We start from the raw sequence: 24,103 nt of genomic DNA, 5'->3' as shown, positions 1-24,103 counted from the left end.
ATTCTCGGGCATTTAAAATGAATTTATCCTTCACATCAGATTGAATCGCTGTGTAACAAAGTAAAAAGCTGAATCTGATACTGCAGCTGAAGAGTACATGAAGAGTAAAACGAGGTGATTTATTTTTATCTTGGTCCTGTGGGAATGAGGTCGTCTAATTTCAGACGCTGTAACTCTGACACAGTTAAACCATGAAAAACATAAGAAGATAACATCCTTTAGTTTATTCTTTATATATTATAATACAGCAGTGCAGATAATCTCATCATCAGATGTTGGTATAAAGCCAGGAATCACTGTTTACAGTAATATCTATGAATTATTTTTAAATAGATTAAGTCGTCAGCGCGGGGTCTTCTGACAGCATTATACAAATACACAAACAAACGCACACACACATGCTGTGTCGAGCTGTTCCTCAACACACAGTGAGTCCGTTTGCTAAAGTATTGTGTCTGAAAATGTTTTAACAAGATAGATCTTGTATGAATGAACTAGAGAGTACTGATGATGTTTATTTATTAACTATATAGATTTCGTAAGAAAATGTGTTAACTTGTTCTCCATCATTTTTGTTTCTTATTTACAGTATAATGGCATATATTAAACAACATCTGAAGCAGCTAAGTGTAAAGATATGTAAAGATCATCCTCTTTAAACTTGAAAGAAATGAATATGCCTCTGATGTTTTAAGAAACATTTCTTATGGGGATTTTTGAGGATTGTGCTCTGGTTTTATTTGTTAACATCAAATGCATTAGCTAACAAGAACTAGCACAATCTAAAAAATTGTGTGTTCATTTTTTACACATTGCCATTTAACACATTGTTTTATTTTGTGTTAAAATAAATGAAAGGGACAACACAAGTTTTGTTAAAAATAACACAAAATGTGTTGGTCCAATAATAACAGAGAGCTGTGTTAGTCCTAAACTGTTTTTAAAACATGTTTTTAGAGTGCAATGAACAATATAGTTTATAACATGTTGCATTAACTAATGTTAACAGATACAATGTTTCATTTTAATTATGTATTAGTAAATGCTGAAATAAACATGAACTAAGATTAATAAATGCTGTAGAAGTATTGCTCATCGTTCATGTTAACTAATGCATTAAACAACAATGTAGCATATTTGCTTGGATTACCACCAAAAATGACATAATTTTCTGAAGAATGACATAATTGAGGATCAGTTTTTTTGTAAACAGACACTATACAAACATTTAAAGGGAATTCTGTCAACATTTCTCACTCTCAGCTTGTATACATTTCGTTGTTCTGAAGAACACGAAGGAAGATATTTTAAGAAATGTCTGCAACCACACCGTCCATGGACCCCATTTACTTGAAAGTATTCTTTTTTCCCCACTATGGAAGTGAATGTTGTCCATGAACGGTCCGGCCACAAACATGTCTCAAAATATCTAGAAATGTATGCTGGTTTGTAACAACATGAGATTGAGGAAATGATGACAATTTTTATTTTTGGGTAAACTATCCCTTTAAAAGATTGAAAAGTAAAATTTGAGACTTAAAATTTGTAATAAAAACTAATATCCAAACAAATCTGTTCACCTGAAGAATTATTATAAAATTAAACATATAGGGGCGGTTTCCCGAACAGGGATTAGACTAGTCCTAGACTTAAACACTTATAAGAGCTCTCCAAACTGAAAACAACTTGCACTGACATATCTTAAAATACATCAGTACCCTTTGTTTTACCTCAAAATGCACACAGGTAATGTTTTTAGTAAGGCATGTTTGTTAAAACTAGTCATATTTCCTAATTTAACTAAGGCTTAGTCCTGGCTTAAGCTAATCCTGGTCCGGGAAACCGCCCCATAGTCAGAGTATTATTTAAAAAAAAATAGTATTAAATAGATCCAGAAGACATGTGGTGATTACTCACGTTCTTCAGTAACAGGTGAACCCTGGACAGGTGTAGTCAGAAATGCCCCGAAGCAGCAGTTATTTGGGCTGTGCTGAGGGTAAATATCAGACCCCTTCTGCCTCTGAGCTCCAGAGATTACTGTGGCTTAAACCAGGAACCAGCAGTCGCATGGATGAGGTCAGACCTGGAATCTACATCGGAGACATGTGAGGACATTTATCTGTCAGTCATGACATATTCAACTTTATGGACTGGCAGCTTGGCCATATTCAATAACAATGCATGGCTACTTGTGCAGTCATGGATTGCATTGACTATTGTATGCCATAATGCAATGCACTCCACTCGTGCATTCACGGTGAATGATCTTAACCAGTGCTGTGTCTGTCTGTGTGTTGTGATTGGATGTATATCAGGTATGCTGCGAAGGACAAACATATGCTACAAGCTCTTCAAATCACACACGTGCTGAATGCAGCTCACGGGAAGTTCAATGTAAACACAGGGGTCAGTTACTACCGAGACACAAACATTAAATATCACGGGGTGGAGGCGTTCGATACGCCCTCCTTTGACATCAGCCCTTTCTTCTACTCTGCTGCAAAGTTTATTAAGAGTGCAATGAGCACCCCTGGAGGTGAGGAGAGTAAGCATTTACTTCACATCATCAAACTAAATTTTGCAGCAGGTGTTTATGTGGTTTGTCATCATCACTTGTTAGGTAAGGTGCTTGTACACTGCGCGATGGGTTTGAGTCGCTCATCGACGCTGGTATTAGCGTATCTGATGATTTATGAAGACATGACGCTGGTGGAAGCCATCAAAGCAGTGACTGAACACAGAAACATCTGTCCAAACTCTGGCTTCATGGAGCAACTCAGAGTACTGGACCAAAAACTCATCAGTTAACACTTTACCATCACCAGTTAGAATTAACTAAACAGACATTATGTCATAACTACATATAGGCTGAAATAACCTTAAACACACATCATATACAGCATCATTTCTCAACCAGGGGGCCTGGGCCCACAGCTGGGCCTCAACACATTTCCATGGAGGCTTTATAACGACTTAAAATTATTCAAAATAAGAAAAAACAAGTATTAAAATAAACTAACACAACCAAAAACCAATGTAACAATACATCGGTCTAGTCATGTCGAGTAGGGCCACACGATAAATCGCAAAGGTTGAGAACCACTGATATATACAGTATTACATTTGCGTATAAGGAAACATAAGATGTAATGCCCACTAATCTCACACATCTGTTTTAATTTATATCAAAGACCAAAAGATGTATCTACAGTAATGTCTGTTGTCACATATATAAATTGTTTTGTGTTTCATGTTGAAAATATATTTTTCTGTGTAAAAAAACAATAAAAATGTGATCATTTTTAAAAATGTGATTTTAAAATACGATTTAAAATGTGATTTTAAAATACGATTTAAAATGTGATTTTAAAATACGCTGTGCAAAAGTATCCCTGCATAAACACATAAACATGATACATGAATCCGTGGCATGGCATAACAAAACAAGAAACTAGACATGGCAACTCAGACTGATCTCACAGCAAGTCGTGTTTCACGAAAAATGTGATTAATTTATTTGTGTCCATGGCACAAAATTCAGCTTTTCGTGCCTTGAGCACAAATGTCTTTTCGTGTCAGTTTTATGAATTTCTATAAATAGTTTTTTGTGTCGGTGGCCCGACTTTTTTTTTGTGTAATTTTATGTATTGTTTTCTCATAGGTTTTTTTTCATATTTTCTTACCATTGTCACTTGGAGTTAGAATCACTTTCTGTTACATTTACATCCTAACCCAAACCCCAAATCTAACCCCAACCCCAAGGGACAATTATTTAAAAATATAAAAAAAGATAAAACAATACATAAAATGACACGCAGAAGAAAGTCGTGCCACGGATACGTAAATTTTTTTAAAAAATTTGTGCTTTAGGCACGAAGGGGGTGAGTTTTGTGCCATGGACGCGAATCAATTAATCAAATTTTTTGTGATAATATAAATTTTTTTGAGATCATATTGGGCAACTACACATGACGACAATCCTCAAATACATTCAAAAATTGACACTATAAAGACAAGAGGGCTTATAAAGAGGAAGTGGGCCAATGGGAACATGACATGAAACAAGATACAAACATGGCAATTACTGATATCAAAATAAAAGACATGCACCTGAAACTTCAAAATAAAAGACATGAACACATGACGAAAACCCTGACAGATTCGAACCCATGACCTTTGTGCTTTACAAACTGAGCAACAGGAACATAAATTGCAAATTTGACTTGTGTTATGTTAGATGATGTGACATCCAAACATATTCAATGGAAAAATGGATGATGGGATTTTTAGGGACTTGACTGGCTTGTCCTTTGCATAATTATGTCAAATAAAACATTAAAATATTTTTTAGATGTGGGGAAAAGTTACAGTTTTGTTTAAAGATTAAGAAAGATTAACAACATTCACTCCCTATTTGCTCACAAAATGACGAGATATATACAATAGTAGTAGATGAGCAATTTTGATTTGATTTAGATATTTAAAATATTTAATACTTAAGATTACAGTACATCTGTTCTACTCAACATTTATGAGCATAAAATCATTTAGATAGCTAGATAACAAAGATCAAACTCTATCCCTCGAAGCTTCTCAGCTGTCTCTCTATCATCTGTCGTCTATATTTACCAACAGTCCACAACAGTAACACATATCACTTACTGAACACATTTACACTTATGCACAGAGCTCTACATGGACACCAGTTGAAAATCAAGGAGACACTACAGTACGTAAGTACTGAACACTAGGGATGGGCATTCGATTAAGTTTTCTTTGTCGATCGTCGGGAGAATTAACGATCGACTATCGATTAATCATTAATATTTTTTATAATAAAATTTGTTATTTAACTTTAATACTTAAAAAATGCAATGAATACAAATATACAGCGTGTTTTTCCTCGATGAGACCTTTATTACAAGATCAATTTGTGGCAGACAGTTAAACTATGTTTCAAACATATATGTGCGTGCATGTGCGGTGCTCTAAAGCAGCGGAACCTGCAGCTGCGAGCCAGCGTTCTTAAAAAGAGACCTCATTAGTTCCAAAAAAAAAAAAAAACAGATTCATGTTTAACATTAAATTAAACAAAAAACATAATACTTAGATCTGAAAGGTTTTGTCAAAATGTAACTCAAAATTATTCAAGCCAGAAGAAAGTGCAAGATATTAGCCTTCCTAACATTAGGCTATAACAAATTAAATATTAAAGCCTCGTGAAAAATAACTAACTTTAGTAACTCGCATAAAACTTCTGCACCAGTCTACTGATTTTTTTTTGAGAAATAAAAACATGTTTTGGGGTCAGACGCGACCGCAACCCATGGTGACCGTCAGTCCAGCCGCCGCCGAAAACAACCGCTCTGAGGAGACTGACTAGGATGCACAGGTACCTCAGCGCTAACTTGGCTTATTCCGCATACAGAGTATGTGTGAAACAGCGTGCGTTTTGTGAGCCCCATTCACCATTCTTTAATTATACTAACATAGTCTTTTAGTTTTTATTTGTTGTAAAACAACAGTAGACACAAATTTACTATGGTCTCCAATTCCACAATATAGCCTACCATAACCATGTTATTTGTAGTAAAATTGCGGAAATACAAATCGTTTTTTATATGCAAAAAAAAAAAACATTTTCACAATGATAAAATCATGGCTAATTTTCCTAAGGTAGTAATTACAAAATGATATATGTTTGAAAGAAGGAGATGCGAACCTGTCAATATATTACATAACAGAGAGAGTCCATAGACAAACGTGCTCATAAACGGGAGTAATATGGACTAATGTGTGCCACTTTGAATAACTGTAAGTATACATTTCTTTTAAATATATTTTGTCAAATAAAGTTTTGAGACATGGCCTAATAATGCTTTTTTCGCTGTTATTGCTCATTTAGACTTATTGTGCGGGTAACAGCGTTTTTGACGCATTTACCTCAGAGATTATTTTAGCAATATTGCTTTTTTCCGGTAATAATAATACAATTTATATTTCAATCCTGTTTCATTGTCTGTTTATTCATTTCATTATGCTGTTATGTTAATGTGAGGATATTTATTTGCCATATGAAACGTGCCGTTAAATGAATACTTTTATATAATATTCAAATTATATGCGGAATAATGTGTGTATCTTTGAATAACTGTAGGAATACAGTTGCTTATTTTTGTCATAAAGTTTTGAGAAATAATAATATTGTAAGGATTTTTTCCATATGAGACGCTTTTTGTCGTTAAATCTGTCACCACTAGGGGCTGGCTGTGTTTGACTAAAGCCACGCCCCTTTTCAACTCCCACCTCGAGGAGGTCCCCAAAGCCAACCCAATGACCAGACAAACACGGAAACAGGTGAGTAAAATTTAAAACAAGCTTTATTGAATTTAAATATTTAAAAGAACTGGGGAATTGGGGAAAGGGGGATTTAAAACTAATGGGCTTCTTCTCCTCCCTCCAGGGAGACTGTAGTCACGGGCAGACAGGGGCAAGGGCAACAGGGGTGTCAACCACCATAAGCCGGGAGAAAGAGGGAATCGTCAGGCTCCGGCCTGGACCCTGTTAACCGTGGCGCCCTCCTTCTTCTTTCCCGGAGGCAGAACAATTTAGGTGCGACTGGTAGGAGTTTTTTTCACTGTCCGTGAGCCCTTCCTCGGTCCGGCAGGGGGTCCTCGCCCCACGTGCCTTCACGTCTCCCGCAGGTGTTTACTGCGACACAGAAACACGGTTAGTGTGGATTTGGTATGCTTCTCACCGGTTCTGCCGCTTACAGCTCTCGGGGTAGGTAGCGTGTTACACCGTCTGTCCTCCGATTGTTCACTCTCGTCCTCCTTTCTCTCCTCAGGCGGCCACTAGGACACAAAGACACTGTTACTGAGACTTCGAGTATTTCTCACCGGCTCTGCGGCATACAGCTTTCTGGGTAGGTATCACGTTCACGGTCTGTTCTTCAATTATTCACTCTCGTTCTTCTTTCTCCCCACAGGTGGCCGCTAGGACACAAAGACACTGTTACTGAGGCTTCGAGTATTTCTCACCGACTCTGCTGCTTGCAGCGTTCTGGGTAGGTATCACATTCACAGTCTGTTCTTCGCTCATTCACTCTCGTTCCTCTTTCTCTCCACAGGTGGCCGCTAGGACACAAAGACACTGTTACTGAGGCTTCGAGTATTTCTCACCGGCTCTGCTGCATACAGCTTTCTGGGTAGGTATCACATTCACAGTCTGTTCTGCACTTATTCGCTCTCGTTCTTCTCTCTCTCCACAGGTGGCCGCTAGGACACAAAGACACTGTTACTGAGACTTCGAGTGTTTCTCACCGGCTCTGCTGCATACAGCTTTCTGGGTAGGTATCACATTCACAGTCTGTTCTTCACTTATTCGCTCTCTTTCTTCTCTCTCTCCACAGGTGGCCAGCTAGAACACAAGACACTGTTACTGAGACTTCGAATATTTCTCACCGGCTTCGCTGCATACAACTCTCCTGGCAGGTATGGCTTTTTCTTCTCCGTAGGTCAGCAGAGGGGCGAAGGTCACACACCACCTCACCGGGTCGAGCGCTGCCCTATCGCCACTGCCCGTAGGCCGATCGAATCCTGGACAGGGGCGCCCCTTTGTAGGGACCACGGGGGCGGCGGACTCTTTCGCCTCCGACTCTGCGACAAAAGACAGACACAGGTAAGTGTACACCACGAATACTTCCAATACTTCTCTTACAGCCCTGGACAACTCTTGGTCCGCGTCCCTTCGTCCTCCGAAACGGCGCACAGCGTATGGTAGTAGAAATTTCTGAGGTCGTTAGCCCCTCCGTCCTCTGCCCAGTAGAGAAGATGGATGTACGGGGCTTCGTCTACAAGACACACAGCAACCCACAGCAAATACACAGCACCACTCCAATGTGAAAGCTTATTATTTGTAAAGTCTCACTCACCACGCTATAAGTGCAACACCACAAGGAAAAGCGCCCGGTGTCCTCCACTGCGCTTGGGCTAATTAGGGGCGATGGCAAACACGACCGAAATAAAGTCTCGTTGCTGTGGCTGTTTTGGATCTATGCTTCCAGCGGCTCGCCCACCACGCTATTATAGGGGCAGGGCCGCCCGTTTCCTCCTCGAGGACTCCAACGATCACACAGGTTAATCTCTGCAGTTTACTCCACACCAAACAAGTATACTCACAGCGGATAGCCTTTGTTTACGTTGTACAACAAGGTCAGTTTTCTTCCTGCTTTACTCCTTCAGAAGTACTGGTTAAACCAAAGTTCCTTTCTTCTCATCGGATTTTCCGTTTACTCCAGCAGGTCCACCGTCAACTACAGTGAGAGAGGGAGAGAGAGAGAAATACAGACAGCCACCACGTCTGACAATGAGCACAGCTCCGTTCCTCAGCACACACTAACAACGAACACAACTGTCCTCCAACTGCGCTTTTTATACTCCTCTTTGTCCTCCAGTTATCCAATTACTCGGCGATCTCTTCAACTAGGCACAGCTGTGCCCAATCGGCTGATTACAGCCTTCGCGGAGCCGCCGGATGTCCGGTGTTTCCATTTTCCGGTCGGGGCGGAAACATCCGGGCGGAACCAAACTTCCTCAACTTTTGGTTCCGCCCTGAAAAGTCGTCACCCCGTGACATCCTCCCCCGCCAATACATTCCAGTCCCTGGAATGCCTTTGAGTAGTCCACTCACCATAGCGGGACGGGGGCCGGCCGCGGTTCTCCCGTTGAGAGCGCCTTACAGGGGAGTCAGGTTCGGCGGGCTCGGGCACAACCTCAGGTTGTCTTTGGGCGGCCAGGAGTTCGGCTGGCTCTGGTGCTGGTCCTGGCTGCCCCTGGGCGGCCGGGGGTTCAGCTGGCTCAGGTGCTAGTTCTGGCTCCCCTGGGGCGGCCGGGGGTGGTGCCACCACAGGTAAGCCTGGTACCACAGCCCATCCTTCCATCCAGGGGGCCGTCGGTGCCGGCTCTGCAACTACCTCCTCCGTGACCTCGGGATAATTTGGACAAGGGCGAATCATGTTTCGGTGTACCACCCGTTCCGGGCCGGCCTTTCCTTCCGGCCGGATGGTATACACCGGCTGGCCCGGTCTCTGCTGCCTACAGACTACGTACGGGATGGCCTCCCAGCGGTCGCTCAACTTTCCTTTGCCTTGCCGCCGGTTGTCTCGTACCAGGACTCTCTCGCCTGGTAACAAGGGGGCTTCCCGGGCCGTCCGGTCGTACAACCGCTTGTTCTTTTCTCCTGTGGCCCGTATTTTCTGGGATACCTGCTCGTAGGCAAAGTGCAGCCGTTGGTGATGGCGCCCCACCCATTCCGTCACGCTTCCTTCCTCCTGGCCCGCGGCCGCTCCCAGGACCAGGTCCGTCGGCATCCGCACATGCCTACCGAACATCAGATAAGTGGGGGCATACCCCGTCGTACTATGAATGCTGTTATTATAAGCTTGTAAGAGATTCGGTAGAGCACTCACCCAATCACTCTGCTTCCGTTGATCCAAGGTCCCTAAGAGCCCCAACAGGGTTTGATTAAACCTCTCGCAGCAGCCGTTTCCTTGAGGGTGATATGACGTCGTATGGGTCTTTGTGCACCCATACAGCTGGCATAATTCCCGGATCACCTTTGATTCGAAATTAGCCCCTTGGTCTGAGTGTAAGAACTCTGGACATCCGAATGTTTGGAAGACGTGCCGCCATAAAGCCGTTGCGGTGGTACTTGCCGTCTGATCGAGGGTGGGGACTGCCCATGCATACTTTGTAAACAGGTCGGTGATTACTAGGATGTTCGGATAGCGGTCCTGTGGCCGGCCCAGGGTCAGGAAATCCATCGCCATGATGTGAAGGGGGGCTTTGGCACATATGGGTATCATCGGCGCTCGGGCCTCTCGTCGAGACTTGAATAACATACACCTGGGGCAAGCTTGGACCAAGCTACGTACTGATGCTTCCAGCCCCGGCCAGTAGAAGAACCTACGCAGCAGTGAGGCGGTCCGTTCTTGTCCCTGGTGCCCCAGCTGGTCATGGTAGGCAGACACCAGGGCTGCTGTTTGGTCGGCGGGCACCACGATCTGGCGCACCTCCTCGCCCAGCTTCGGATCACTTACTTTTCGGCAAAGCACCCCCTCCTGTATCTCCAGCTTGTCCCACTGTCCCAGCAGTCTCTTTCCTGTCTCTGTCTGGGTCAGCCTCTCGGACGACGTTGGCCGCCGGCCTTGCTCCACCCACATCTTCACCTGCCATAAATCCTGATCCTGGGCCTGTCTTCCTTTCCACCGGCAGGGGTCCCAACCCCAGCTCCCGGGTGCCGCCTCCTGCTGGCCTCCTGGTGCTTCCACGACCCCTATCAGGTAGCCTTCCCCCTGGCTTTCCTCTTCTTGGCCATTCCAGCCACCGGGGCCGTCCACCTCTGGCAATCGGGACAAGACATGTGCGTTCGTGTGTTCCCGGCCGGGCCGATACTGCAGTTGGTAATCGAAATTGGCAAGTTGTGCCACCCAGCGCTGCTCCACAGCCCCCAACTTCGCTGTCTGTAAATGAACCAGAGGATTATTGTCTGTGATCACCGTTACCTTAGCACCCCAGAGGTAGTCCTTGAACTTCTCGCTCAGGGCCCACTTCAGGGCCAGCAGTTCCAGTTTGAATGAGCTGTAATTCGCGTCGTTCCTCTCCGCTGGGTGGAGGCTTCGGCTTGCGTAGGCGATCACCCGTTCCGTACCCGCTTGTCGTTGGGCCAAGACTGCTCCCAGCCCCAGATTGCTAGCGTCTGTGTACAAGAGAAATGGTTGGGTAAAGTCTGCATAGGCCAAGATAGGAGCCTGTAACAATTCCTGTTTCAATCTCTGAAATGCCCCCTCACAGGTCTCGTCCCAATCGATAGGGGGTGACCCCCGTCCCCGGTTTCGCCCTGTGCCGACCAGTAGCTGGTTAAGGGGCTTGGCAATCTTTGAAAAGTCTTTTATGAACCGTCTGTAGTACCCCACAAACCCTAGAAATGACCGCACTTGCCTCACAGTCTTGGGTGCACTCCAGTCTCTTACCGCGGAGACCTTCCCAGGGTCTACGGCCACCCCAGCAGCGCTGACTACGTGGCCCAGGAACTGGACTTCCCGCCTCAACAGATGACATTTTTCGGGTTGTAACTTCAGTCCATATTTCTCCATCGCCTGAAAAACCTCTTCGAGGTGTCGGAGGTGAGACTCGAAATCTGGGGAATACACAATTACATCATCCAAATATACCAAGACAGACTCCATTAACTGACCTCCAAGACAGCGCTGCATGAGGCGTTGGAACGTGGCCGGAGCGTTACAGAGCCCGAAAGGCATCCGTTCCCACTCGAATAGTCCGAACGGGGTCGTGAAGGCGGTCTTCTCTCTATCGGCCTCGGCCACTGGCAACTGCCAATATCCACTGGCCAGATCCAAAGTAGAGTACCAAGCAGACCGCGTGAGACCGGCAAGGGAGTCTTCAATCCGGGGTAAGGGAAAAGCGTCTTTCTTGGTCACCAAGTTAAGCTTCCGATAGTCCACACAAAACCTCCAAGCTCCTGACTTTTTCTGTACAAGTACGATAGGGGCTGCCCATGGGCTACTACTTTCCCGGACGACGCCTCGCTCCAGCATACCCTGCAGTAGTGAGCGTACCTCTGTATACAAGGTGGGTGGGATCGGCCGGTACCTCTCTCTACTGGGTCCTGCATCTCCAGTCGGTATATGGTGTTCCACCACCTTAGTACACCCATAATCCTCCTCGTGTCTTGCGAATACATGTTGCCATTTCTGAAGGAGGGTTTGGAGCCTTTGTGTCTGCGCCTGTTCCAATTTCTCCCCTTGCAGGGACTCACCGGCCAAGTGTCTCGGCACGTCCCTCCCCCCGTTGTTCGAGGGGGCTTCTATCTGTGTCAGGGCCACCTCGATGACGGTGGGGCACACCTGACGGAAACTAACATCTCTCTCCTCCCTCACCTGATGGGGCGCAACCCCCGTTAATCGGGCCAGCCGCTGGTGTCGGTGTAAGTATACTGGGTAGGGGTGGTCGTTTCGGACCTTCACAGGGACCCTCCCCCGGCGGACCGCCGCTAGGCCTCGTGCTACTTCCACTTGGGGGCAATCGGCGTGAGGTTCAACCAATACCCATTCTTCGGGGCCAACTCCTCGGGGGGCTACTCTCGCCCACACCATGGCCTCACTCCTAGGGGGAATAGACAGAGCGAATCGACACATCACTCTTCCTACCTCCTCCCGGCCTCTGCGGACCTGGGTCATCTGGACCCGACGACAGTCGGCTACTACTTGCTCCCATAGGGGCCTCTCGACAGGGGAGATCCTAGGGCCGGGCTTAGCCCGAAATAACTCCTCCCAACATTCGGAGAGGACGTTCATACCTAATAGGGCTCGATGGACACCCAAACATCTGTCCTCCACGATAATCACTCCTTTTTGGGGAACCAACACCCCATGAACTTCTACGTCCGTCAGCCGGTAGCCAATATAAGGGATCTCTAGGCCGTTGGCGCCCCGCAACGTCAGCCAGGGGGCCTCCCCTCCTTGGGCACTCTGCTTCCCAAATACTTCCTGCGAGAGACTTTCCGCAAACAATGTCACTTGAGAGCCCGTATCTACTAGGCACTGTATTGTCTTGCCACATACCTTCACCTCCGCCACTGGGCTGTGCCCAACCATCTGGTCTCTAGACTTCTCACGTCTTCCAGGGTCTTCTCTAGGGGCCCCGGCCACACGACCCACTGTGGCCGGTCGTCTTAAAAACCCCCCTCCGATGCCCTGCGAGGCCCACACTGGCGACTGTAATGCCCTGGTTCTCCACACCGATTGCAGATTGGCCGCCCTTGGTCATCCCACTCGAAGCGGGGCCGGTTCAAACGATTCGGGCGTCCCGGTGGCTCTCGGCCCCTCTCAGAGTAGACTCGCTCTCGGGGTGCCGGCCTCGGTTCCTCTTGCGCCCTACTTTGGCGAAATTCTCCCAAGAGGGTCTTAGATAGCTCCGACATCTGCTCTCGGACATCTTTCAACAATTCTACCCTCAGGGCTTGCTTCCAGTCTGCGTGTTCAGGTGGCGCTGCTGTGTTTCCACTTACGGCTGCACATACAGGGGTTTCGGTTACTTCGGCCTCATCACCCTCCAGGGCTAGCGCCTCCTTCTTTAGATCTTCGAAGGTAAGCCCGGGGTCCCTCCGGAACTGGACCCTCAGACTTTGTCTCACGGGGCCTTCTTTCATCCCCAGGAGGAACTGGTCGCGTAACAAGGCTTCTCCATCTCCTAGCCCATGGTCTCGTCGGGCTTGCAGGCGAGTGAACTGCTCCCGCAGCCTGAGGGCAAAAGCTCGAATAGGTTGTCGGGGGCCTTGTTTACAATTAAAAAATTGTGAACGGAGGACAGCTACGGGGGTATGGTCACCATATTGTTCAGCAAGGAACTGGAACACAGTCTGGGCGGTGGCTCTAATTGCTTCGGGGGCGGCTTGTACCTCTCGCCGTGCTTCTCCTTCTAGGGAGTTCAACACAAATTGGAGCCGCTGGGCGGCGCTAAGGCCCTGCAAGTCGGCCAAGTACTCCAGTTGGGCCTTCCATTCGGTCAGGCGTACCTCCGACTCTGCTCCTCCATATCTCTGGACCCATGGGCTGCCCATGATAACGGGTGTGGCACGGGGTGGGGCTGCTGGCCCCGCGTTGTCAGTCATTGGGTGACCTTGGTTACTCAACTCGAGGTGGGATCCTGCCGACTACGCCAAAATCTGTCACCACTAGGGGCTGGCTGTGTTTGACTAAAGCCACGCCCCTTTTCAACTCCCACCTCGAGGAGGTCCCCAAAGCCAACCCAATGACCAGACAAACACGGAAACAGGTGAGTAAAATTTAAAACAAGCTTTATTGAATTTAAATATTTAAAAGAACTGGGGAATTGGGGAAAGGGGGATTTAAAACTAATGGGCTTCTTCTCCTCCCTCCAGGGAGACTGTAGTCACGGGCAGACAGGGGCAAGGGCAACAGGGGTGTCAACCACCATAAGCCGGGAGAAAGAGGGAATCGTCAGGCTCCGGCCTGGACCCTGTTAACCGTGGCGCCCTCCTTCTTCTTTCCCGGAGGCAGAACAATTTAGGTGCGACTGGTAGGAGTTTTTTTCACTGTCCGTGAGCCCTTCCTCGGTCCGGCAGGGGGTCCTCGCCCCACGTGCCTTCACGTCTCCCGCAGGTGTTTACTGCGACACAGAAACACGGTTAGTGTGGATTTGGTATGCTTCTCACCGGTTCTGCCGCTTACAGCTCTCGGGGTAGGTAGCGTGTTACACCGTCTGTCCTCCGATTGTTCACTCTCGTCCTCCTTTCTCTCCTCAGGTGGCCACTAGGACACAAAGACACTGTTACTGAGACTTCGAGTATTTCTCACCGGCTCTGCGGCATACAGCTTTCTGGGTAGGTATCACGTTCACGGTCTGTTCTTCAATTATTCACTCTCGTTCTTCTTTCTCCCCACAGGTGGCCGCTAGGACACAAAGACACTGTTACTGAGGCTTCGAGTATTTCTCACCGACTCTGCTGCTTGCAGCGTTCTGGGTAGGTATCACATTCACAGTCTGTTCTTCGCTCATTCACTCTCGTTCCTCTTTCTCTCCACAGGTGGCCGCTAGGACACAAAGACACTGTTACTGAGGCTTCGAGTATTTCTCACCGGCTCTGCTGCATACAGCTTTCTGGGTAGGTATCACATTCACAGTCTGTTCTGCACTTATTCGCTCTCGTTCTTCTCTCTCTCCACAGGTGGCCGCTAGGACACAAAGACACTGTTACTGAGACTTCGAGTGTTTCTCACCGGCTCTGCTGCATACAGCTTTCTGGGTAGGTATCACATTCACAGTCTGTTCTTCACTTATTCGCTCTCTTTCTTCTCTCTCTCCACAGGTGGCCAGCTAGAACACAAGACACTGTTACTGAGACTTCGAATATTTCTCACCGGCTTCGCTGCATACAACTCTCCTGGCAGGTATGGCTTTTTCTTCTCCGTAGGTCAGCAGAGGGGCGAAGGTCACACACCACCTCACCGGGTCGAGCGCTGCCCTATCGCCACTGCCCGTAGGCCGATCGAATCCTGGACAGGGGCGCCCCTTTGTAGGGACCACGGGGGCGGCGGACTCTTTCGCCTCCGACTCTGCGACAAAAGACAGACACAGGTAAGTGTACACCACGAATACTTCCAATACTTCTCTTACAGCCCTGGACAACTCTTGGTCCGCGTCCCTTCGTCCTCCGAAACGGCGCACAGCGTATGGTAGTAGAAATTTCTGAGGTCGTTAGCCCCTCCGTCCTCTGCCCAGTAGAGAAGATGGATGTACGGGGCTTCGTCTACAAGACACACAGCAACCCACAGCAAATACACAGCACCACTCCAATGTGAAAGCTTATTATTTGTAAAGTCTCACTCACCACGCTATAAGTGCAACACCACAAGGAAAAGCGCCCGGTGTCCTCCACTGCGCTTGGGCTAATTAGGGGCGATGGCAAACACGACCGAAATAAAGTCTCGTTGCTGTGGCTGTTTTGGATCTATGCTTCCAGCGGCTCGCCCACCACGCTATTATAGGGGCAGGGCCGCCCGTTTCCTCCTCGAGGACTCCAACGATCACACAGGTTAATCTCTGCAGTTTACTCCACACCAAACAAGTATACTCACAGCGGATAGCCTTTGTTTACGTTGTACAACAAGGTCAGTTTTCTTCCTGCTTTACTCCTTCAGAAGTACTGGTTAAACCAAAGTTCCTTTCTTCTCATCGGATTTTCCGTTTACTCCAGCAGGTCCACCGTCAACTACAGTGAGAGAGGGAGAGAGAGAGAAATACAGACAGCCACCACGTCTGACAATGAGCACAGCTCCGTTCCTCAGCACACACTAACAACGAACACAACTGTCCTCCAACTGCGCTTTTTATACTCCTCTTTGTCCTCCAGTTATCCAATTACTCGGCGATCTCTTCAACTAGGCACAGCTGTGCCCAATCGGCTGATTACAGCCTTCGCGGAGCCGCCGGATGTCCGGTGTTTCCATTTTCCGGTCGGGGCGGAAACATCCGGGCGGAACCAAACTTCCTCAACTTTTGGTTCCGCCCTGAAAAGTCGTCACCCCGTGACAAATACTCTCGTTTATTATTTGGAAATCATATACATACATAGTAGGAAATATATAATGTTGAAGGGTAGCAGTTACTCTGCTTATTTTTATTTATGATATATGTGGAGATAAATAAAGCATTGCAAAACTGCTGATTTGATCCATTCAGATCCTGACCACCAGGCTAGAGATTTTAAACATCCTTATTCCACACTTACTAGTCTGTCAAATAATATCTAAAATATATTGTTTTGTGAAAAAAAAATATGCTTTGTTCTATTGTTTATGCGGAAAAGTGTTCACAGAAAGTGTCAAAACACATGAACGTTTTATATGCAGAATAAGCGTTCAGCAGCGCACTGCAACTGGTGCTTGACGGATTCGCCGCACATATACAAACGCACTGCATACTGAGTATTTGTGAAATAGGAGTTAGATAAAAAAATGCATTCGATAAATTGATAACAAATTAACGTCATCGACGAAATTCTTAACAATCAATTATCGATCGTCGATTAATTATGCCCATCCCTACTGAACACTGAATTAATCAGAAAATACAATGTATTAAAACTAAACATTTCTCATGATGTGACCTTTTAAGAATGAGCTCTCACAAAGTTGAGGAACAAGATGCTGGATATGAGACTCCGCCCATGTGTGATCTTCTGACCCTACTGTTGAAGAACCGACGTCCATCTACTCCCTGTGATGAAGTTTGGCCCGACATCTTCATCAGTAACGCGTATGTATGATACACATCAACACTGAGCTTCTCCATGTAATATGACCCAGACTGATAGTGAAGTTTGATAATCCTGTCAGGTCAACAGCGAGAGATACGAGTCTGCTGAACGCATTAAACATCTCACACATCATCAACGCTGCACACGGACCTTCTCACATCGATACTGGAGCAGATTTCTACTCTCATACAAACATACAGTACTATGGTGTGGAGGCTCCAGACAGAAAAGACTTTGATATGACTCCATTTTTCCACCCTACAGCCAGTTTCATTCATAACGCTTTGTACCAGCAAAGTAAGACAATGCATACTGCATACTACTCACAATTGAGTCACTGTTTTGTTGTTCTTGATGGATTTGTGATGCATTTACTGCTTAAAAGTCAACATGGATCAAAACGAACCTTTCTACTTAAAAAAGTAGCCACATGAGATGGAAATCTAAAGCATGTGTATATTTTCTCTTCCTACGTCTGGTTTCATATTTCAGATGAAGTTGTTGTGTTGTTTTTCAGAAGGGAAGGTTCTGGTTCATTGTGCTCGAGGCGTCAGTCGTTCAGCAGCACTAGTGCTATCATATCTGATGATTTATGAAAGATTGACTATATCTGAAGCCATAAAGATCGTTTCTGCACATCGAAACATTTTACCCAATCCTGGATTTCTTCAGCAACTCCGTCAGCTGGACTCCACCCTCGCCATGCAGAGAAACACACAACATACAGACAATACAAACATGAGTCAAGACAAATAAACAACATACTAAAACTTTCTTCATGGTTAAACTTTTCATACTGAACAATTTAAACTTTATGCTTTTAATAATGAAGGGAATCATTTAAACTTTTATGCATTTGTCTCATTCTTGTATGATTATTATTCGCAGTTTAATGATCTCATCAATTGTGACTACATTGAATTGTTGCATGTAAAGTTTGTATTACGGGAAATTGCTGTAATTTATTGTGCCGTTATTTTACAGTATTTTTCCGGCAATTTTACAGTTTTTTTATAGTGCACTTAAACATTCAGTCCAACCTGATCTCGTGGGAATCTGTATTTTATGACTTGGCTAATACGAAGTGAATCATAATTTTTTTATGATTTTTCAATAATTATTCCCCAACCCTACCCCCCACTAAACGGGGGAAAGAAAAATTTCCAAAAATGTATGAATTTGTTCATACAAATTCGTATGAATTAGCCATTTCATGAAATACGCACAATTTGCCATGAGATTGTGCTGTTCAGTCACATCAGAGGATTTGGGTGAAAAAATGGTCAAAATATAAAGCCTAGCTATCACTTGGGCAGTACACGTTAAAAAAGCCTTATGAAAATAAACTATGGTTTTATTGTGGTAAAAGTGTAGTAACCATAGTTTTTTGGTAAATTGATTACTATCAGCAAAACTATGATTTTACTACACTTTTTTACTGAAAGCATGGTTGTCAAAACCATGGTTACCATGATTTCACTACAGTTTCCATGGTTTTTTGGATTTAACTGTAGTGAAACCATGGTGTCCTATACATCAGTGGTTCTCAAACTTTTTCAGCGTGCGGCCCCCCTTGTATATGGTGCATTCCTTCGCGGCCCCCCAAATTTTTTTATAACAAATTTGTTCTAAAACTTAACATTTTAATAAGACAAACATATTAAAGAATACAAAGTAGTGCTGTTGGTTAGTAGCCTTATTTTTTTTAGGTTTAATTACACAGAAATTTCATAAAATGTCATAAAACTGGGGCCCCCTGGCACCATCTCGCGGCCCCCAGTTTGAGAACCACTGCTATACATACAGTATACCATATTGGTACCAATATTAGACATACCAATACTGTATGCATCTTTGAGGTACTAATTTGGGTCCATCCTCGATAAAATGGGCGAATGAAGAACCCATCGGGGATGCACTCAAAAAAAATTGTTTGTTCATTCAACATAATTGAATTAAGGAAAACTTTTCCACGAAATTAGTTTAGGCTTGTACAACAAGAATACAATAAGTTAATTTAAACAAATAATCTTTTGTTGCCCCAACTTAATAAATATATTTTCATTGCTCATAAAAATATCTTGTTCAATAAACTTAATTCAATTAAGGAAAACTTTTCCACATAATTAATTTTAGTCTGTTCAACAAAGATAAAACAAGTTCATTTAAGCAAAAAAGTCTAGTTAAACCAATTGTCAGTTTCTATATAATACTAATTAGCATAAGCACACGTTAGCATGCTAATGACACATTGGTTGAACATGTGAGAAGAGACACATGTGAGTGCTCTTTAAAAGAACTACGTACGTCACATCCACAACTTAACCACAAGCGCTACTCTTCTGCACGATGGTAACCAAACAATTCGTAAAAATATAACACAAACTCTTCTAAATCAATAAGATAAACCAACATTAAACACTATAAAGTCTTTATCTTTACCTAAAAATGCATAAAATAACACTTAATTTAAAAAAATACTCTCCAAAGGCAGTTGCATGCAAAGCATGCTGGGAAATACCGATTCACGGCCCAGTCAGTAATAGCAACAAAAATCATTAATGTGCTCCCAATATAAAATGATTTAGTTCATGTAATTTTTTAAAAATTTAAGCAGATTGAACATTATAAAAATAGGTTGAGACAAAAATAATAAAATATTGTGTTGTATTAACTTGTTTCATTTAAGTAAATTAGACAAGGTGCAAAAATATTTTTTTTGAGTGTGTTATGAGAACTTGACCTAATGCAAACTTGAAATTGGAACAGTATTGGCCCCGACTGATGACGTTTCACAAAAACACATGTACACGTTTTTGAGCCGAGGCCTTTCCGAAGAACCCAGCCTCGAGTCTGCGCGACCCCGCACACATGATATGGCCTGCTGAAATTTTCGAGATATGCCTGGTCAATGTTTTCAAGTTCCTGTGGCTAATATTGACTTTTTGAATCATTTTAAATATACTTTCCTTGTTACATCAATAAACATTTAATCTAAAAATGTTGATGCACATTTCTGTTTCTCTCTGTCAATTACTTTGTTAGTCAAAGATTTATTGTACACTGTTAGAAAAGCTTATTTGGGCAGTCTTATATGTACCATTAGGTACAGATGTTGGTACCAATATTACACATATTAATACTGTATGTATGTATCTTTTAGGTACTAATTTTAGGTACTACAGCTCCAGTGACAGCTGAGATAAATATTTTGACAATTTTTTCTGACAGTGTATGCTGTTCAAATTCAATTAAAAGCTTTTCATGTTTCTGTTCAGGTTAATGTACATCTGTTAATTTGTGTTTCAGAGATTCAGACTTCTGAAAGTGTTTATGACAGATGGGGAACAGTAGCCTACGCTATAAATAACCCAGAATTCAACACCCACCTCCAACCAGACCAAAGCAGTCGACTCTGAGCTCCTCTTAAAACAGAAATATTAAAGTCTGTCAGCAATAAGACAACCCTACATGTGAGAAATCCTTCAGTATTTACCCATCGAGTGATTGAAGATGACCTCTCAGCAGAAGTCTGTAACGCAGAAAGTTTCTGAGGACTATTTTACACCAAACGGCTATGAGCTTGAGAAACATCTCACACACGGCAGCGTGGCCTACACACACGTCAATGAAGTCTGGCCAAACGTTTACATAGGAAATGAGTAAGTTCATAAAAACTTTACAAATTATGTGTATGAAGTTTTACCAAACAAAGTGGTGTTACAAAAACAAGTATATGTGTGCATGTGTATGATGTATGATGTGGTCCAGCATCTGTAGCATAACTGATGCATTGTGGGTTACATGACCAAGTCTGATACAAGAGTTTGGGGTTTGTTTAAATCCGTGACCCCTCTAATATAAACCACAGTAACAGTGATGCTAACCTTAACTCATAATAATAAAGTTTTATTCATAGTGAAATAAGACCAATTCACAGTTTTACATATTGACAAAGCTCAGTAAGACACAAGCAACTAAATGAAGTCAAATCATGTGATGGACTAAATGCTATTTCATTTTAAAAATCCTTTATGTTCACAGACAGTCTAAGCTGTTGTGTTTTCACACAGAGAAACAGCAAAAGATCGCTATAAGCTGAAGAGTCTGGCCATTACACACATACTGAACGCTGCTGAGGGCGAGTGGAACAACGTGGACACCGGGCCTGAATACTATAAAGATATGAATGTAGATTACTACGGTATTACAGCAGAAGATACGACTACCTTCAACCTCAGCCAGTACTTCTATACTACAGCAGATTATATTCATCAAACACTCACAAACCCTCAGAGTAAGAAAAACAAGGTTTTGATCCACTTCAAATGTTGACTTGTATGTGTATTTATGTAAATTAAAATTCTGCATTTAGTTTTTTAGAATGAATGACTGATAAACATGTTATTACACATCATATTTGTTTAATCAAACATTAGATGATGTTACTGACCAATGTTTGAAATTCCACCTATAGGAATAACATTTTCTTCAGATATTTTCCATTATATATCCATTAAATTATAGTTGTACAGTGATCAGAGGCGTCATGACAATTTATTTTTGCATTCAACCTCCAAATCAAAGAAGCCTCCATTAATCTGTTACTTGTCTTTTGATCTGTTTAATATCTGCATCCTTGTCACTTTTCAGAGATTTTCGCCATTTTGATAGTGTTAAGACCAATTCACACTGGTCCAACAACAACCAACCCCACCATTCTAAAGTCTCAATTACTTTGGGCTTTTTACACGTGGCCACTTTATGGGTTTCTCTGATCGAATAGCTATCGTAAAAAAGACCAGGTGTAAATGGCCTCCAGAATGCTTTCGAGACAGATTTAAATCTGATCGTATAACTCCTCCCAAACATAAGCACGCCACCCGGACGTTAGCCGGCAGAGAGACAAACAAACAAAGACGACACGCATGTGTAAATGGAACAGATTTAACAAATAAGACAGCTAACCAGTCACAGAAAACACATGAAGTGACTAGGTGTAAAAAGGCCTTTAGATCCAACAACTACGCAAACGTCATCATCATCTGAGTGCAGCTGCAGACTCCTTGCTGCTGCATTTTGCTATCTGATAAATTAAAATGTCTTCAGAAATGCTTACAACATTTCCAAACCCCAGTACTGTAATGTGCAGGTAACCTCCGCTGTTTAGCAATTGTATGGTTCAAAAATCAGTCTCGTATTTCTAGATACATCTTGGTACAACGCCAGCGCGAGAGTTCACAGAGCGCAGAATCACATAACTCACAGATAGAAGCTAAAATTTTGTGCCAAAATGCGTTCCTTTAAAAAATGTATATAAACATTACATTTTTAATTTTTGCAATTTAAATAAAAAGTTAAACAAAGTGTAGTGTGATTATTGCTTTTGCAGCATTAAACATCAAAATTAATCGCGTGACTGTAGCTTATGTAATTTTCACTGTTTTTATACTTTATGGATTTAAAATTACATTAATTTTATAACATAATGCAGTTGTTATGCAAATGCATAAAATGGCACAATTACACAAGGCATTAAACAGAACGTAAATAAAAAAAAATGCCATTTCAGAATATATCATTATTCTGGTTGAATATAAGTATTTGACATATAAGTCAACATATTTATTTTGGTGGTTTTCACATGGTGGCAGGTGGGCTCAGATTGTTAGAAATGTAAGTTGGAGGGCCATGGAAAAGACTGTGAAACCTCAATGATGTTTCTTTTAATTTCTGTGTATGCACACTGTGCCCCCTTAAAAAAAAAAAAAAGTGCATGACGCTCCTGACAGTGTGAGCATAGTTGGGGGTAATGCATTACAATAATATTACATTTCTGAAGTAATGAGTGCATTACTTTATAAATGCAAACATTAATATTTGAGTAATATTTTTTTTAAAGTAATGCGAGTTACTTTTCAGCTTAATTAATTAAATAATTTACTGAATTAAACTGAACGTAATCACTTAGAATTACGCACTTTATGCATGCGCACCTAAGCAGAAACAGTTTGATTCAGAAACAGAGATTGCAGGCAAGAGCTTGATATTTTTGGGATAGAAATGTGCAATTTCTGAATGCAGAACTTCTCAGTCATAAAAACATCCGCAAGGCCTGAAAGAGATCAAGCCTCTGCCAAGTCATAAAAAGTAACACAAAAGTAACGCAAGTATCACTTTCCATTAAAAGTAACAAAGTAACGCAATTAGTTACTGTTTTGTGGGGAGTAACTTAATATTGTAATGCATTACTTTTAAAAGTAACTTTCCCATGGTTGAGAAGCTCTATGAGACATGTGAAGTTGAGAGATTATTGCTTTTATAATTATAATTGGTTTATAGACACATACGAGTGCAGTGATATTAATATCAGTGAATGATGAAATTGAATAAATTCTGCCTGTCAATTCAAATCAAATACAAATTCACTATCCTGTGGGGTGTGATAACTTCAGTTCACATTCACACTCATGAATTAACAGTAAAGTTGTAAAAATCTAAAACTGTGTCCTAACCCTGATCCATCATTCAACCACCCACCCACAAGATTTTTAAGCATCATGTTGTTGGTTTATTTCTGCAGATAAGCTCCTCATTCACTGTGTGATGGGTCGCAGTCGCTCTGCTACACTTTTCCTGGCTTACCTGATGATCCACGAGAACATGACGGTCGTAGACGCCATCGATCACGTCAAACGCCGGAGACGCATCACTCCAAACTGGGGCTTCCTGAAACAGCTGCGAGAACTCGACATTTACCTGCTGGAACAGAGAAGAGCTCAAAATACACCAGCAGAAGAAAACACGCACAATTAAAAGTCTGTTTTAAAAGTTGCTCACCTTCAACAGGAGATTTCTTTGAAGAATCCACAAAATAACAAAAACTTGCTCTGCCTCTGAAACAACTTTACTTTTGGACTGATATCATGAAGCATTCATACAGATGCTCACCATCAAAAACATTAAGATTATTTTACATGTTGGACAGCAATGTAACTCAGAAAACCTATTTTATGTTGACTTCAAATGTAATGTTGCTTGCAGTGTTTGTAATTGCATAATATTAGGCAGTAATATAACCGATATTCACTCAGATAAACAATGATTTTGGGGATTTTTGATAATCTAGCAACTTCAAGAATTTTTTTTTATATTTATATGTATATGTGCATGTATGCATGCGTATATATGTGATATATATATATATATATACTCTTGCACATTTACACAAAAGCTTTCAGAC

General features: G+C 43.0%; 2 protein-coding genes across 6 annotated transcripts; both read left to right on the top strand.

Moving 5' to 3' along the window:
• The first annotated feature begins 187 nt into the window (after positions 1-187).
• On the top strand, positions 188-3,201 carry LOC129421063 (dual specificity protein phosphatase 13B). Of its 2 annotated transcripts, none has more exons than XM_055176360.2 (4): positions 188-428; positions 1,933-2,105; positions 2,316-2,536; positions 2,621-3,201. In XM_055176360.2, exons 2-4 carry the CDS (start codon positions 1,960-1,962, stop codon positions 2,806-2,808), a joined length of 555 nt encoding a protein of 184 aa, XP_055032335.2. In that variant the 5' UTR covers positions 188-428; positions 1,933-1,959; the 3' UTR covers positions 2,809-3,201. The 2 variants fall into 2 exon arrangements, with proteins under 2 accessions (XP_055032335.2, XP_055032334.2); XM_055176359.2 differs by having other exon boundaries at positions 190-428; positions 1,927-2,105; positions 2,621-3,200.
• A 741-nt stretch (positions 3,202-3,942) lies between these two features.
• LOC129421062 (dual specificity phosphatase 29) lies at positions 3,943-23,985 on the top strand. 4 transcript variants are annotated; one of them, XM_055176358.2, is made up of 5 exons: positions 16,754-16,859; positions 16,948-17,157; positions 20,170-20,522; positions 20,934-21,157; positions 23,444-23,985. In XM_055176358.2, the coding sequence occupies exons 3-5, from the start codon at positions 20,374-20,376 to the stop codon at positions 23,674-23,676; spliced, it is 606 nt and encodes a 201-aa protein (XP_055032333.2). In that variant the 5' UTR covers positions 16,754-16,859; positions 16,948-17,157; positions 20,170-20,373; the 3' UTR covers positions 23,677-23,985. The 4 variants fall into 4 exon arrangements, with proteins under 4 accessions (XP_073723339.1, XP_055032331.2, XP_055032332.2 ...); XM_073867238.1 differs by lacking the exons at positions 20,934-21,157; positions 23,444-23,985 and adding an exon at positions 3,943-4,729 and having other exon boundaries at positions 16,719-16,859; positions 16,940-17,157; positions 20,170-20,362; XM_055176356.2 differs by lacking the exons at positions 20,170-20,522; positions 20,934-21,157; positions 23,444-23,985 and adding exons at positions 3,951-4,729; positions 17,378-17,711 and having other exon boundaries at positions 16,719-16,859; positions 16,940-17,157.
• Positions 23,986-24,103: the final 118 nt, after the last annotated feature.

Source organism: Misgurnus anguillicaudatus, chromosome 4, assembly GCF_027580225.2.
Source record: "Misgurnus anguillicaudatus chromosome 4, ASM2758022v2, whole genome shotgun sequence".
Classification (NCBI taxonomy): domain Eukaryota; kingdom Metazoa; phylum Chordata; class Actinopteri; order Cypriniformes; family Cobitidae; genus Misgurnus; species Misgurnus anguillicaudatus.
The sequence above is the reverse complement of the archived record's forward strand: the minus strand, read 5'-3'. Positions and strand labels throughout refer to the sequence as shown.

What these genes read in the sequence shown, in the direction of transcription:
- LOC129421063 (XM_055176360.2), top strand. Translation starts at nt 1,960, where the DNA reads ATGCCCCGAAGCAGCAGTTATTTGGGCTGTGCTGAGGGTAAATATCAG. An exon ending in GGAATCTACATCGGAGACAT is followed by an intron (nt 2,106 to 2,315) that starts GTGAGGACATTT and finishes GATGTATATCAG; the next exon opens with GTATGCTGCGAAGGACAAAC. An exon ending in TGCAATGAGCACCCCTGGAG is followed by an intron (nt 2,537 to 2,620) that starts GTGAGGAGAGTA and finishes ATCACTTGTTAG; the next exon opens with GTAAGGTGCTTGTACACTGC.
- LOC129421062 (XM_055176356.2), top strand. Translation starts at nt 4,680, where the DNA reads ATGCACAGAGCTCTACATGGACACCAGTTGAAAATCAAGGAGACACTA. An exon ending in AAAATCAAGGAGACACTACA is followed by an intron (nt 4,730 to 16,718) that starts GTACGTAAGTAC and finishes TGACCTTTTAAG; the next exon opens with AATGAGCTCTCACAAAGTTG. An exon ending in TAACGCTTTGTACCAGCAAA is followed by an intron (nt 17,158 to 17,377) that starts GTAAGACAATGC and finishes GTTGTTTTTCAG; the next exon opens with AAGGGAAGGTTCTGGTTCAT.